Raw genomic sequence first — 15956 nt, 5'->3', positions numbered from 1 at the left:
GAAACAGCCAACCTGCTGGGGGAGGAGAGTGACGTCAAACGCCGTCCTGGAGGGAAACTCACCTGCCGGAGGAGCAAGGCCGTGGAGTGTTACCCGGAGGATCTGCCACAAAAGGGATTATAACTTTGTGCATTTGGGATTACACAATTGCTTGCCACGGAGCCACCGGGCTGGAGAGGAGGAGCATCAGGGACGAGAGGACTGAGGATTCGCCAGGGCATGAGTAATTAACGGCCGCCGGCCACTCAGTCGGTCCCCGTGCAGGGACATGCGCCTCGAACTTTGGGGAACATTGGGGCGAAAAAGACAGGACTTTGTGAGCCTTTGAGTTTGTTTTGGACTTCCTGCGTTGTGCGGCGTTTTCTGTTTAATTTATTAGGAGGAGCGCTCGAGCGTCGGGTCACTTGATTTCTGTTGGGAAGGGTTTTTTCCAGAATAAATCCGGGTTTTGTTGCCAATCCTAAGTTTGTCATCTGCCTATTAATCACCCCTGCTGATTGGTGTTTTCCGCCCGTGACCTCTTTGTGCGTGTGGCAAGATCGCCTTGGAATTGACAGGCGGATTGTTACGATTCAACTAATAAACAAGTTTCTACTTTTCAAACAAAGAATTAAAGGTTGTATGGAAGATCTTTATTACTAACGAAAATGAATTAAAGCTAAAAAACGGCGTTATTAAGCTGTAGCAGCCTTGTTTTTATCGTGATCAAAAAAAGAAAGTAAATATTGATCAGCTCTGGACGTATTAAAATCAACATTAGTTTAGCCAATAAATAACGAGGTGGCCTCGTTATATATTGGTTTTCTAATGTGTCAATCAACCTCTCTACATTTGCAGCATAACTGTCATGCTCCTACGCCCTTTTCGTACCCCCCCACGTGCTCCACCCATGCTAGGCTCTGCTGCCGCTATCAACACCTTTTCACCTGTAGACTTGAGACAATTGCCACAAACAATGTATGTTTTAATCTTAAAACAAGACTTGTATGAAAAAGTCCGGAGAGTGAGAGGAGGAGGGGGGGTTTGTTTACATCTGCAGGCTGCAGCCACACAGATCAGCTGTGAGCTCCAGCGTCTGCTCCAGTCCTGCAGCTCCACACAAACCTCCCCGTCCTCCTCTGATCCACCGAGAGCAGGGACGGCTCAGGGACAGGATTTTACTCATATTCGCTGTGCTTTGTGTTGTTCAAAAGGACACGTTGGTAGCTATGTGTTAGCGCAATGATGCTAAGTTGCTACATGCTACATGCTACTCAGCTCGCACACGTACGAACTTTCTGCGTAAGGAGGAGTCGTTCCTCCGTAGAGAACAGGGGAGGAGGGGTGTGGGTCACGCATGCACAGCATTTCAAAAAGGACTGTCACTGGATTTCTCTCTCTATGGAAAATCCTCTATACAACCTTTAATATTGTAGTAGTGACAATGTGAATATAATTAAACAATAAAATAGCAAAACATTGAGATGATTCAAAAACATTTCTGAAAAGGGTTGCCTGGAGAATTTAATAATAATAATAATAATAATAATAACAATAATAGATTTCATTTATAACGCACTTTACACTTGATTCCAGGTCTCAAAGTGCTACAAACAAAATAACGAGATAAAATACAATAAATATACAATAAATATGACAATAAATATGACAATAAACAATAAATACAATACAATACATCAGTCAAAGTAAAAAAAAAAAAGGAACGTAAGTTTCCTCAACGATTCTTTCCTTACAGTGTTGTTATTGCAGGAAATACATTGAGTATTGATAAAAACAGCTCATTGGATCTTACCGAACCACCCACCAGCCGTCCAGCAGCTTGTGGATGACCTCCACAGTCTCCCCCAGCTCCAGTGTGATCTCGTCGTCATGCTCGGCTTTGTACACCTGAACAGTGACATGAAGTTCTCCTGCAAGAACACAACAACATCAACACACAGCTGTGCCACAACAGTGCCAATAAACCAACAAGAACAAACAACAATGACTTCAACATACAGCAAAACATACAATACAAAAACAATAATTGATATGCTTTAAAACTCTTTCAACGTTTTCACATTAGTCCAGCAACGTCACAAGTGCAAAAATATCCAAGGTCCAATGTCAGAGGTCCAACAACGACACAGGTCCAACAATGACAGAGGCCCAACAACATGACAGGTCCAACAACGTGAGAGGTCCAACAATGTTAGAGGTCCAACAACATCAGAAGTCCAACAATGACACAGGTCCAACAACATCAGAGGTCCAACAACAACAGAAGTCCAACAACATGAGAGGTCCAACAACATGACAGGTCCAACAACGTGAGAGGTCCAACAACGTCAGAGATCCAACAATGTGAGAGGTCCAACAACAACACAGGTCCAACAACGTTAGAGGTCCTCCAATGACAGAGGCCCACCACCTGACAAGGTGGTGGGCCAAGTAAACAAGTAAAAGAAGTTTAGAATCAAACCGGTAGCGGACAGGTAGCCAATGAATGAATGAATGAATGAATCAATCAATCAATGTATTTTTGTATAGCCCAGTATCACAACAACAGTTGCCTCAGAGGCTTCAAGATGTTACATTGGTTGGTAAAAATAAAAACAGTGAATAAGCATAATGTTAATATGTCAAATTCACAGTAACGAGACAAAACGAAGCAGCCACCGCTTTAGACCCTCACATCCGGCAAGAAAAAACTCCAAAAACCCAGTGGGAAAAGAAGAGATCTTGGGGAGAACCACAGTATGGAGGGATCCCTCTCCCAGGGATGGACAGCTTTGGCAACAGCTAGCATGAGACAATACGAAGTAAAGCCTGGGACTATGTTGAGGACAGTCCGTTGGACGGTCCAGCACAAGAAGCACGGATCCCAGAAGCAGAACCGAAGCCAGTCCGCGGGCACAGCACCAACAGGAGTGTCCTCCAGGTCCGGACGGAGCTTGTAAATGAAGTGACGACAACACTGGTGATATGTGGTCGTATTTTTGAGTGCCAGTTAAAAGGTGAGCTGCAGCATTTTGAACGAACTGCAGAAGCTTCAGTAAACTCTCCTCAGTGCCAGCATAAAGAGCGTTACAATAGTCCAGCTGAGTTGAAATGAAAGCATAAATCAATATTTCAAAATTGTGTCTCGACAGAAAAGATTTTACCTCAACGAGTTTTCTCAGATGGAAAAAACTTGATTTCACAACAGCACTAATTTGCTTATCAAGGTTGAGTTCATGGTCCATTTTAACACCGAGGTTGGTAACAGTGGGCTTAACAAACTGAGTCAAAGGCCCCAAGTTAACTGGTTTACTGCTGGCCTTACTAGGACCAACCAGAAGAACCTCAGTTTTGCTATCATTGAGACACAAAAAATTTTCTGACATCCAGTCGTTAGTCACATTAACGCACTTCAAAAGTTGAGCAGCACTGAATGAATCCTCACACTTCAGAGGTACATAGATTTGACAGTCATCGACGTAACAATGGAAGGGGATGCTGAGATCTTCTTCCCATTTGAGATTGGGAGAGATATTGTGGTGTCTGAGCGTGATAAGATTGAAGCAGTTCCTGAGAGATGTTTGGGTCGAGAGGTCTTAAGAAATCGAGAGTTACGAATGTAACTATGGTTCTATGAATCCCAGATGACCGCGAGGGGCGGTGCTTAAAGCACTGGAATATTCCCTTCGCGCATGCGCAGTTCGAGTATGTATACCAACAAATGTCACTCGTGACTCCCCAGGTAACCCCGGAACCGTATAAATACCGGTTCCCTGACCCGGTATCGGCTCCTACGGAATCTTCTCACGTAACCACGAGGATTCCGAGTGACAGAGCGCTCTGGTGGTCATCCGGGATTCATAGAACCGTAGTTACATTCGTAACTCTCGTTCTATTTCATCCCTACTGACCGCCAGAGGCGGTGCTTAAAGCACTGGAATGACGAATGCCAACTCAGTCACGAGGAATCACAGAGACCAACCTCACTGAGAAGCCTCTGCAGGGCCCAGTACCACCCGCAGTGCATGCGGAGGCACAACGGCCAGCCTGGAGAACCTGGAAAAGGTGCCAGGCGTCATCCAGATGGCGACAGCACATAGCTCGTCCAGGGGCACCCCCTTCTGGGTGACCCAAGATGTGGACACCGCCCTGGTGGAGCGGCAATGCACACCCTTGGACAGAGGCTGCCCTGCGGCGTGATAGGAACTGCAAACGGCGTCCACAACCCAGTGGGACAGGCACTGCCTGGAAAGAGCAGAGCCCCGACTAGGGCCTCCGTAGTGGACAACAAGCTGGTCAGATGTCCGCACCTCTGCCGCAGCATCCATGTGGCCTCTCAGAGCTCCGACTGGACTCAAGAGCCCTGGCCGGTGCGCCGCCCGCCCCATCCGGGCGCCACCGGAGGCATGCCGGGCGAATAGACAGAGCGCGCAGCCACACGCTACGCCGTGGTAATGGCCAGCATAAAAGCTGTCTTACGCTCAACACATACTGCAGCTCTGCTGCTGCCAGAGGTGCAAAGGGAGGCTGACAAGCCCTCCAGCACCAGATGTAGATCCGAGGTGGGTGCCCGCGGCCTCCAGGGGGGGTAGGCCTCAGAGCCCCCCTGAGGAAAGCCCACACCAGAGTGTGGTTCCCAATCGCGCCGCCTGCAACCATGCATGGCGGGCTGGTCCACCGCCACATACACCCCCAGGGTGAACGGGGACTGGGCTACGTCCAAACACTGCCAAAGTCCAGGACCACGGGGACTGGGAAGGGCACCAGGTCCTCCCCACGGCTGTTGCACCACTGTGCAACCAACCTCCACCACTATCATACAGCCGCCAGTACAGGGCACCCGGGCATCCGAGGCGGCTCGCCCAACAGGCTCCAAACAGCTGCTCAGCAGCGAGTCTGGCCCCTCAGTCGCCAGGCGCAAGACAGAGACGGTGACGACAGGGGTGTCCCACTTGGCCACCGCGCCGAGACAGCAGAACCCTCCTGCTGAGAAGGCGCCGAGGGCTGCGCAGGACAACCGGTGGAGCAGAGGAAACCAAGTCCGCGCCGGCCAGTAGGGGGCCACCAGCAGCACTGTGTGTGTGTGTGTGTGTGTGTGTGCCCCTCTGAAGCACCCTGATGGGCATCGATCAAGGAGAGGAATCGGCGGGAACGTCCACCGAAGGACTTGCAGCCAAGAGTGCACGAGCGCCTCGTGGCCCAGAGGCCAGCGGCTCTCAGCAGGTTAGGAGGAAAGTGGCCATCTCCTAAGCACCCCCCAGTGCACATATCCCCCATGGAGGCACCACCCCCCTGGTGGAGGAGTCCAACAGGAGAGGGAGTCCGTCAGCGCGTTGAGGCCCCTGCAGGCACACGACCTGCAGGCCGGCCAGACAGGACGCCAACCGTCCACAACACCACTGGGAGGCCTGCCATCACCAGACGGGCCTGCCCAAGAAGCCTGGCTGATGCTACGCCCAGTAGAGGAATGGACCCCCCGGCGGGTACCATGGCCACCGCCCTAAGCTGGCCATGTAACAACACAAGCAGGGTCCGTACAAGCCTAGGAAAAGGTGACACACGGCCATCACCTGCTAGAGGCTCCAGGCCGACACCAGGAGTGCGGCTCGGTAGGACAAGACAGGCCCAGGGCAATAAGCTGCAGAAGGGAGCGCACGCCACCCGCACAGCCGATGCAACATCACCACGACAGCAAGCAGCGGAGCCACATCCGGGAGAGGGAGTGGCCACCTGGCGGCCCCCACTCCCCTCCGTCTCACAAGACGGCACCTGCTGGGAATGAGGCAGGGGCGGATACAGCCGAACCGACCTACACAGTGTTGGTCACAGGGTCAGGAGACAAGGTTAGTGCAATACCCTAAAGAAGGGGGCATATGTCGCCTACACAGCCGACGCACAACGGCAAGGCCAACAAGGGGTAGCTGCACTACGCTCAGGGGAGGGAACGGAGGCACCGCAGTGCCCTCTCCATCCTGCCCCCTCGCCAGAGGTGCCCTGCTCCAAAGCAGGCACCAATAAGCCGGAAGAACACAACAGTGCTACCACTGGCAGTGCCCAACCAACACTCATCGTGTGGCGACCGCCACGGCGGGGTCCTACCGCAGGGGAAGCAGCACATGCGGCCCATAACTGAGAGCAAGCCAATGCTAGCCCTACCGCAATCAGCAAATATCATGCTGACAAGCCAAGCGAGGCACGCATGAACAGAGCTCTGTCCAGGAGGGGGACCAGCTGCTTAGCAGCCCCCTCCTCCATCAGCCCCCACAGTAGCGCCATCCACCAGAAAGGAGGCGCAGCGCAAATCACCGGGCTAGCAGCTCAGAGAGCCAACCCAGGTGGAGTTCCTAGCAGCCGCCTGCACCATCTGCCTGTCCCGCAGTGCCACCCGCAGTGCCACCCGCCGGGAACGGTGGGTGCACGCAACAAGTCGATACAGCGGCAGTGCGACACGCTGGGGGAGGGGCAGACGCCGCCCGCACAGCGGACGCCGTGTGATCAAGAACATGTAAGCCAGCCGAGGCCGTACGTGGGAGAGGGGACAGCCGCGCAGTGGCACCCCCGTTGCTGCGCTGTCGGAGCGGTGCCAGGCCAGAAGAAAAGCAGCATACAAGAAGCAGAGGGAGGAGGAGTGTGTCACCTGCACAGTCAACCTCAATCACCAGCCAGCAAGCCGGCAGAATCACATCCCGGAGAGGGACAGCTGCCCCCGGCAGCCCCCCTCCATCAGCTGCCACTAGGTCCACCGCCAAGGGCGAGGGGGGGGTGCGCAAACAGCACCCAGAAGGCAGTAGGACAACAACGATGAGGTAAGCTGAGGGAAGGCAGCCCACACCGCCTGCACAGCAAACGCTAACCACCAGCCAGGGTCCCAGCTAAGGCCACGTCGAGGAGAGGGAACGGCTGCCCAGCAGCTCCCTCCTTCAACAGCCTCCAAAGTGGCACCACCCAACAGCAGCGGGGCGAGTATCGCACACTCGCCACCAATAGTAAAAGGGGGAAACTGCGAGGAAGGGGGCGTATACCATCCGCGAAGCAACGCAGAACACCAGGCCATCCAGGAAGGGAAGCTCGACAGCTCCTTCCACCATCTGCCACCGCGCCACCTGACAGCCAGGGTGGGTGCGTGCAATAGGCCAGCACAATGGTAGCATGATCAGCTGAGGGATGCTATAGCCGGCCCCACATCTGGCATATCCTCCAGGCCGGCCGCAGCCACCAGAGTACACCCCCCGGCCCTCAGAAGGGGGAAGGGCGGGGGGCACCCCCAGCAGCAGAAGAGACCAGCGCCAGCCAGCCAGCCCGCTGTGCCCAGGGCATGTAGCCACTGGCCATGCACAGGTTGTACAACAGCGCCTCCCTGAGGTGAAAAGGACCAAGACAACTGGAACAGTGGTCGTGGCCATCATTCGCCTGTAGGGGGGGGCTCCCCAGGCAACACCGCGGTGAGAGCCGTCCATCGCCAAACACGCGGCTCTCCCACCTCATATCACATCCTGTCCATGGAGGTTGAGGGAAGGGGGCGCACGCCGCCTGCACAACCAAACCAGACACCATCCATGACCAGCAGAGAGAGCGGCCACCAGGCGACTGCTCTCTCTCCTCCTGCCTGACCGCACTGCCGCGTGCACACAGCCGGTCAGAATAATGGCAGCGCAGAAGCTGAGGGAAGGGGGCATACGCCGCCTGCACAGCAAACACAGAGTGTTAAGCTAGCAGCCGGGCAGCACCACAATGGAAAAAAAACAGTCGACCAGGGACACCTGCTCCTCACTGCTCCACAGTGGTGCCATCAGAGTATCAGGTGCCCGGGACGGTGGTGCGGTAAGCCGAGGGAAGGGGCGTATACGCAGCCTGCATGGCAAACCAAGTAGGTACGGGGGGGGGGAAATGATCACCCCGCTGCTCCCACGGGAGCGGCTCCACACACCGAGCAACAGGTGTGGGGAAAAAGACAGGGTGGCAGGCCGGAACGCCGGCCGCACAGCAACATCCGCTACTCAGCACCAAGAACAGAAGGCCATGCCGCCGCTCGCGCAGCACACAGAGCAGTCCACTGCACAAAGACTGCAGACAGTGCAATAGCGTAACACCGCACCAGCAGAGATGCTGCAACTGGCGGAGACACCGCAATCCGGTGGAAACACCTCAACCTGGCGTTGCGGAACACCGCAACCTGGCGTTGCAGTAACCTGGCGCTGTGGAAACACCGCAACCTGGTGGAAACACTGTAATATTGTAGCTGGCTCTCAGAGGAGGCGGACGCTTTTTCTATCGCTCCCTACTTTGCTTCTCCCTCCCTATCGTCTCTGCTTGCTGCTCTCTGTCTCGTCTGTTTTACTGGAGGAATCACTTGACTTGGTTTTTCGAACAAACCAAATATCAACCATGGAATTGATCAGCTGGTGTCTCTACGCAATTGATACGAGTCTTTCAACAAAGAGCACAGGAGCGGGGGATCCTGCCTGTCCGTACGGGACTCGGCATGCTGGGTATGTGATGGACGCCCGGGAGAAGTAGAGGGGTGTCACATGCCTGGCACCCCTGTCCGTCGAGGTCATTGTGGATGATTACATTTTCGGATTTATGATGATTGGTCTGCTGCTGATTGGCCAGTGCTGCGACCTGATCGACCTGATCGTGCCCCCACCACCGCACGTGCGGGGGTGGGGGCACCCCGCACGCTGCAGCGCCGCGCTCATCGGCGCACTCAGAAGCCGAGCCAGCGGCCTCGGCGAGCCCCGCACGGTGGGGGGCTCAATGCAGCTCCACAACAGTCAGAAGCACAGCATCACACCAGCCAAATCGCTTCCTGAAGTCGGGCGGGCAACGCAAGCAGGGTCCCTGCGCCCCAAGTTACCACCGATCATGTTGCACAGCCGCAGTCGTCATGTAAACAAGCCCGGGGGGAGCAGCCACCCGTCAGGTGTACACTAACTGAATGCGAGAAGAAAATAGGAGCCGATACCGGGTCAGGGAACCGGTATTTATACGGTTCTGGGGTTACCCGGGGAGTCACGAGTGACGTTTGTTGGTATACATACTCGAACTGCGCATGTGCGAAGGGAACATTCCAGTGCTTTAAGCACCGCCTCTGGCGGTCAGTAGGGATGAAATAGATCTTGTTACTGAGGGAGGCAGAGTTAAGTCTACCTGATCTAAATTAAATTTGGTTTCAATTATTGATTTAAGCTGACGCTATTCTAGGTAATTGTTTTGGCTGATTCCATAAGTGTCCACTAATTCATTCAATTTAAAAAATAATCTGTGATTAGGGATGGGAATCAAGAACCGGTTCTTTTGTAGAACTGGTTCCCAGTGACTCGATTCCAGGGAATTGTTTGTCTCCTTGACGGTTCCACTGTGTGCGTGATGATGGAGCATTAACGGAGCGTAACGCCGGGCTCCAGCAACCACGGCACCACTACAGACCGGCTCCGGCGCCGCTACAGAGCCACGGACCGGAAACTTTCAGCAAGGATCCAACTGTTTCGCACTCCGGAGCCCTGCCTCTTCAATCTAAACACAAGCAAGTCGGGCGCCACAAGGAAAGCAGATACGTGTCCTAAATAAGTGATTTCACAATAAAATCCATGTTTTTGCCTTAACATTATTTTTTTAATTCTTCTGGTGGAATATATAACAAATAATGTGATCTAATCATTATGTGCATTAGAAGAATGAACGATGTTGTACTTACTCACTGTAGGAAAGTCAAACAACACTAAAATTACACAAAACAAAGCTCCATGACCAGAGCGGCTGTGTTTCCAGATTGGGCGGGTTTCTGCACAAACAAGCTTCTTTTGAACCCGACAGGTGGGTTGATGGAATGGCTGTGTGTTTGTGACGTGTTTTTTATATTATGCAAATCCGGTTTTTACGGTTTCAACATGGAGGTTTGGGCTGCTTTCTACTGTTGGACAGTTTTAACATCATGTTTGGGACAGATCTGGCAACCTCCGTCAGCTGACAGCAGAAGCACTGAGGCGGTGAGTGGCAGAGCTGTGGTAATTCCACACCACAGCCGGACCGGACAGCACGGTATCCAGCGTGAGCCCGGCTCATTCGGATTTGAGCTTTCCAACCTGGCGTCCAGGAAGAAGCTCCAGAGTTTGGCTGTAATTCACGCAAAAACATGAACCATGAATATGAATATTAAAGAGTTAATGCAAACACCCATTTGCATTGTTAATTTCACTCAATGAGAATCTATAAGAGAACTGATAAGAGAATTGATAAGGAATAGTATCGATAAGCAGTATTGATAATGGAATCGGAATCGCTAAATCCTGAAAAATTCCCATCCCTACCTGTGATGAGTTGTTAGAAGATTCTTATTCCTTTGTTTTGCCATCTTGGAAAGTTTGCTGTTTTTTTTATTTTCCCATCAGGATGTCAGGATTGTTTCAGATGGGAGTGAGTTTGCAGGAGATCAGTGAAGAAATTCCCACCATGCAGTCAGAGCTGAGCTGACACCAACGCTTTAGAAGCAGCTCAGCAAAAAGCTCCGTCCAGCTCCACCCGGCGGTGTCCCACTCCCTCCAGCTCCACCCGGTGGTGTCCCCCTCCGTCCAGCTCCACCCGGCAGTGTCCCACTCCCTCCAGCTCCACCCGGTGGTGTCCCCCTCCGTCCAGCTCCACCCGGTGGTGTCCCCCTGCGTCCAGCTCCAACCGGCAGTGTCCCACTCCCTCCAGCTCCACCCGGTGGTGTCCCCCTCCGTCCAGCTCCACCCGGTGGTGTCCTGCCCCATCCAGCTCCACCCGGTGGTGTCCCCCTCCGTCCAGCTCCACCCGGTGGTGTCCTGCCCCATACAGCTCCACCCAGTGGTGTCCCGCTCTGTCCAGCTCCACCCGGTGGTGTCCCGCCCCATCCAGCTCCACCCAGTGGTGTCCCGCCCCATCCAGCTCCACCCGGTGGTGTCCCGCCCCATCCAGCTCCACCCGGTGGTGTCCCGCTCTGTCTGATCTCTGTCCAGCTCCATCTAGCTCAGTCTTGCTCCGGCCAGCTCAGTGGAAGGCTGCCCAGTTCCAGTTCCAAGGTAGTGCCATCTCACTCCCACCAGCCCTCTCTAGCTCCATCCAGCTCCATCCACTTCTGTCCAGCTCTGTCCAGCTCAGTGAAATGCTGTCAAAGCTCTGGTCACCTTCGTCTAGCTACGGCCAGCTCAATCTAATGCTGCCTAGCTCCAGCCAGCTATGTCTCGCTCAATCGAGTGTCGTCTCGCGCCATTGTCCAATGTAGTGCCTTCAAGCTCTGTCCAGCTCTATCTAGACCCGTCCAACTCCATCTAGGTCTGTCTAGCTCTGTATAGTCCCATCCAGCTCCACTCAACTCCATCTTGCTACATCCAGCTCTGTCAAACCCCGCCTCGCTTTATCCAGCTCGGTCTTGCTCCGTCCAGCCCCGCCTCGCTTTGTCCAGCTCGGTCTTGTCAATATGGTGCTGTATAGCTCCATCCAGTTCAGTCCACCCATCTAGCCCCACTAGATGTCCATGTCCATCCTGCTCTGTCCAGCTCTGTCTAAGCTCCACTGAATCATCTCACGAACCACCAGAAGAAATGTCTGCAGGCCCTCCTCCTCCATGAGGTTGACTTCTGTGCATTCAGCTGATCCTGATAGTTGTTGTTGTGATTGTACTTTAGAAATGACTGGTTGACTGTAACGAATGAGTCCTTCCCTGGCCAATCAGCTGCCAGCATCACATATTCTGCCCAACTCGCTGGGAAACACAGCTGAGTAGGTTCTAGAAAAGCATCTGATATCAGCTGACAAGCAGAATGGAACTCGAGTTGCTTCCAGCTGAGGCCAGTGGGCGATCCTGGAGAAGCCCACTGCCCTGTGGGGGAAAGTACCTGGCTGGATGGCCGCTGCACGGAAGCATCTGGATGCTAAACACCCTGCTAAGTAGAAACACTGACAGAGGAGCCACTTCCAAGGTACAACTACCATAACAAGTTTAGTTTTCACCTTCATAGTCTGGTTCGGCATCTTCGGCCTCCTCAGGCCCATCCAGAGGTTCCAGGTAGGAAGCAGGAACCCAGCCTCGTTTGGACTCACACTGGCAGAACCACCACCCTGAACACACACACACACACACACACACACACACACACACACACACACACAGGGTTGGGAAGTAACAGATTACTTATAATGGCATTACAATTTTGTAATACAAAATAAGAGTAACTGTTCTCCATTACAGTTAGGTTAAATTTGATGCATTCTGAATGCTGTTACTTTCCCCAAAAAAGGAAGTACTTTACAGCAGTGGTTCCCAAACGGTGTGCCCTGAGGCAAGTGAGAGTGCCATGGGATTTACAACCATAGATTATTACAGCAAATTCCAGTCTGAGTGAAAAGTGAAACGACCGACATGCAGGCAGTACGACCATTTCCCCAGGACACCTCCCCAGTGTCCTCAGGAAGGCCACATCTTGCTACGTATTTGTTTAGAGTGCAGTGCAGAGTGAACACTGAACTGCACGCCTTCTTCTCCAGTGTAATTCTGTGGCACAGCTACAGCGCCACCTAAAGGCCTGGCATATGAACGCTCTGAGTTGTTCACATGATGTCCGGTGGATGCAGACACACTGAAGCCCCAATTTATTTATATTCCAGGATAATTTAGGCTCACAGTTACTTTTATTCAACCAAAAAGTTGTTTTGACCAGAAATGATAAAGACGTCTTCCAAACGTTAAGACGTGATGTAAAAAAAGCACCACTGTGGAAAAACATTGTTCTGTTTTCATTTACATTTCAGTAAAAAGTGGCGTGTCCAGAATTATTCACAGATTTCTCAATAATCAATAGAAAAGCCTTCATTAGTTATTACAGCAATGTTTTCAGCATGTCCTCCATTCAGTCCTCATAGCCTGCCCCTCTCAAGGGGGAACGTCTGTCTCCGGGGGACACTATAGGTTGGATTGTAGCATGTCCCCTCATTAGAGGGCTTACTCTCTGCAATTAAAGAAATACAATTACTTTTGATAACAAAAAAGGGCAAATATTTACAATAGCACACGTTTCCATACTGATCCCAAATGTAGCACTTATAGTTTGCAGTTCGGGACAATGGACAGTGCAAATTTTTACCGGGACAGGTCTTTGTGCTGAATTTCTGCTGACTTTTCTTTGCCCCATTATGACTTTGTTGACCTGTCTGGTTTCAGTGCTGCGGCTGCTGCTGTTATGAAAGTAGAGCAAACAGCAAACAAAAACTGAGAAGTTGCTTTTTCACTTTTCTGGGCAGATTTAACAGAGATACATTAGTATGTAAAAGTTTTAAGCAACCTTTAGATTTTTCAGACAATATAACCAGGAGTCATCAACCTTTTTGACCCTGAGAGCTGCGTCAGGGTCACCGAGTGCCGTGAAGGGCTATTTTTTTAAGAGCTGCATAGTTTCCCTATAACCAAAATAAAAATAAATGTATGTAAAAGAATAAGCCACTCAATATGTGCAGGACTTACCCTTGTCAGAGAGAGGGAGATGTATTTAACATGTCACATGACTCACTTTGCTTTTGAAAGTCATTTAACATGAGATCATTTTGTGGCAACTTTGAATCTACTCCAAATCACATCTGGTACATGTCTGAACAAAGTATTATTTCAGGAAGATTTATTTAGAGAACAATATCCACACTTTCAGATTATTTTTTATTTGTTTGTTTCTTCATTTTAATACTGTTACTTTTAAATCCACTCAAGGGAAAATAATTCAACAACAATCCCCCCCCCAACTCAGTTTCAGATGGATCTTGGGTGAACCGAGGCTGTTTTCAGACCTGCTGCTGATCATCAGCTGCCTGCAGGTCAGTCCTGCTTTAGACTCACCTTTCCAGAAGAGCTCTCTCCCCTCTCAGTCTCTAAGCTGCTCTGTCCTCCTGACTCCTACAGGTCAATAGGGGTGGTGGAGTGATTACGGTTAGTGTATTATTATTATTATTATTATTATTATTATTATTATTATTATCCACTGCATAAAAGACTAACAAGTTAGCTCAGCGTGTTTTTAGCTGCTACTTAGCTAGCTGAAACGTCTCTGTCTCATCGGGAGCCAGCCAGGTTTTTATTTTTTATTAAATGCACGGGGCTTTCTGCTGCTAGACAGGGGCTGGAGCCAACTGTTACTACCAGCTGGGATAAATACTTACTTTCTTGAAAAACCTTCGTATATCCATTTTTCCTGAATCTTCTCCTGATCTGAGGCTCTGAGCGCTGTGCAGCAAGCCAGGTGGCAGAGAAAACCTGGACTGGAGTTCCAGTGATGGGGGCGAACTCTATATGAACCAGTGGAATGGACTGATAACAGCGCTCTGACGGGGCTCCGCCTCACACTATGAAGTAAAGGGAAACTGACAGATTTATGATCATATTTGCGTTAATAATGACAAGTTATATGATTATTTATTTGAACTCAAATTGTGGGCACGTTATATTGAATTTGTCTGCACGTTTTTGTAAAAAAAAAAAAAGAACAAAAAAAAAAAAAAACACCAAATTATTTAGTGGGGCTTGAGATTATTTTAAATCAGGTAAAATAGGCCTAGTGACACCACTGGAGGAATCCATTGTAAAAAATAACCCTCCCAGCTCTCTCTCTCTCTCTCTCTCTCTCTCTCTCTCACACACACACACACACACACACACACACACACACACACACACACACAGTAAGGACTTGGTTGAGGAGAACTACCACAGAGCCGTCCAGACGCTGACAGGATGTGACTCAAGGCGAAGTGTGGAGAAAGCGCCCAGCAGGGCTTCAGCCAGAGGCCGGCCCACTTCACCCCGGCTGCAGCATGGATCCAAACACATGCACAGTGGAACATTCCGTCCTGCAGCAGGCGCTACAAGCACAGATATCTGGCTCCAAAACAGACCGAAGGCTGGACTTTCACCGGACCCGAGTGGCTCCAGAGCCCCGCACCGGTTTGCCTAGCCTGGTAAACCAGCCCCGCCTACTCCACATCCACATCTGGATTTTGTAGCTGGGGGCGTCGGTTACTCCTCTGACTGACAGGCACTTCAGCCAATCAGCGCTTCAAAACAAATGTCACCAAAATGCGTTAGCCTCTCTCAGGGTTAGCTTTAGCTCTTTAGCGCCAGCTTCTCAACACGCAAAGACACTCTCCAGGCCAGACCCTTACTCTGCTTGATTGTTGTAATTCTTGGTGTTTCGGCTCTAACTTCACTTATTGCAGCTTTTAGAAGATGGTCAAAGTTTATCTATGTAATTTCTGCTATTCGCAGTGATGGCGGCACTTCCGGTTTAGCCGCCGGAATTTGCCTTGAAAATTTGAAAACAAAAAGCTGCAACGCTGATTGGCTCGGCCGTTTCACGACCGAGTCGCATTCTCTTTCCAGTGCCTTGTCCCCAGACCCTCCACAGCTCCAAAATCCAAGTGTGGATTTGGAGTGGGTGGGGCTGCTTTACGAGGCTATGGTTTGCCATCCCCACCAGACACACCCAATCTATCGATTCATGCCCGGGAACATGTATTGTCTGTGTGTTTGTGTCTCCAACAATGAATGATGAACTAATTCCTTTTAAATGGGAATCCCCTGGCCACTGTCCCCTCCCCAAAAAACCCTGCAGATATCACTTCTTCTATTGTGGCAGTCAGGTATGAACCACTTTTCCTGTTTTGGTCCTGTCCACACTTCAGGCACCTCTAAAGATGTGAGAGCCCACACAGCCGAACCGGAGCGTTCTGCAAACATCCTGGTCGTATCGTTCCAAAATAAAAGAGGAGAACATCTCATCAACTGTCTGTGTGACGGAAACAAACAACCTGCCTGCTGGTCCAGCCTGCTGGTTTCTGCCGGGAGGCGCCCCCCGGTGGGCAGACTGGAGGACAGACTGATCGCAGCAACACACAGACGGCCCGAACGCACTGGACGCGGAAGGGGTAGCGCCGCGCACGGTAGCGCCGCGCACGGTAGCGCCGCGCACGGTAGCGCC

At 51.4% G+C, this 15956-nt stretch overlaps 1 protein-coding gene across 1 annotated transcript in view; it reads right to left on the bottom strand.

Annotated features, from left to right (window-relative positions):
• ncf1 (neutrophil cytosolic factor 1) overlaps positions 1-15956 on the bottom strand; it is a 58905-nt gene that overhangs the window by 18851 nt on the left and 24098 nt on the right. The window contains exons 7-8 of the mRNA XM_030101008.1: positions 11950-12057; positions 1793-1910 (exon numbers count right to left, since the gene is read on the bottom strand). Of these exons, the coding sequence (XP_029956868.1) occupies positions 1793-1910; positions 11950-12057 (226 nt within the window). The remainder of the gene's footprint in view (positions 1-1792; positions 1911-11949; positions 12058-15956) is intronic.

This window comes from Salarias fasciatus, chromosome 10 (genome assembly GCF_902148845.1).
Source record: "Salarias fasciatus chromosome 10, fSalaFa1.1, whole genome shotgun sequence".
Lineage (NCBI taxonomy): Eukaryota > Metazoa > Chordata > Actinopteri > Blenniiformes > Blenniidae > Salarias > Salarias fasciatus.
The sequence above is the reverse complement of the archived record's forward strand: the minus strand, read 5'-3'. Positions and strand labels throughout refer to the sequence as shown.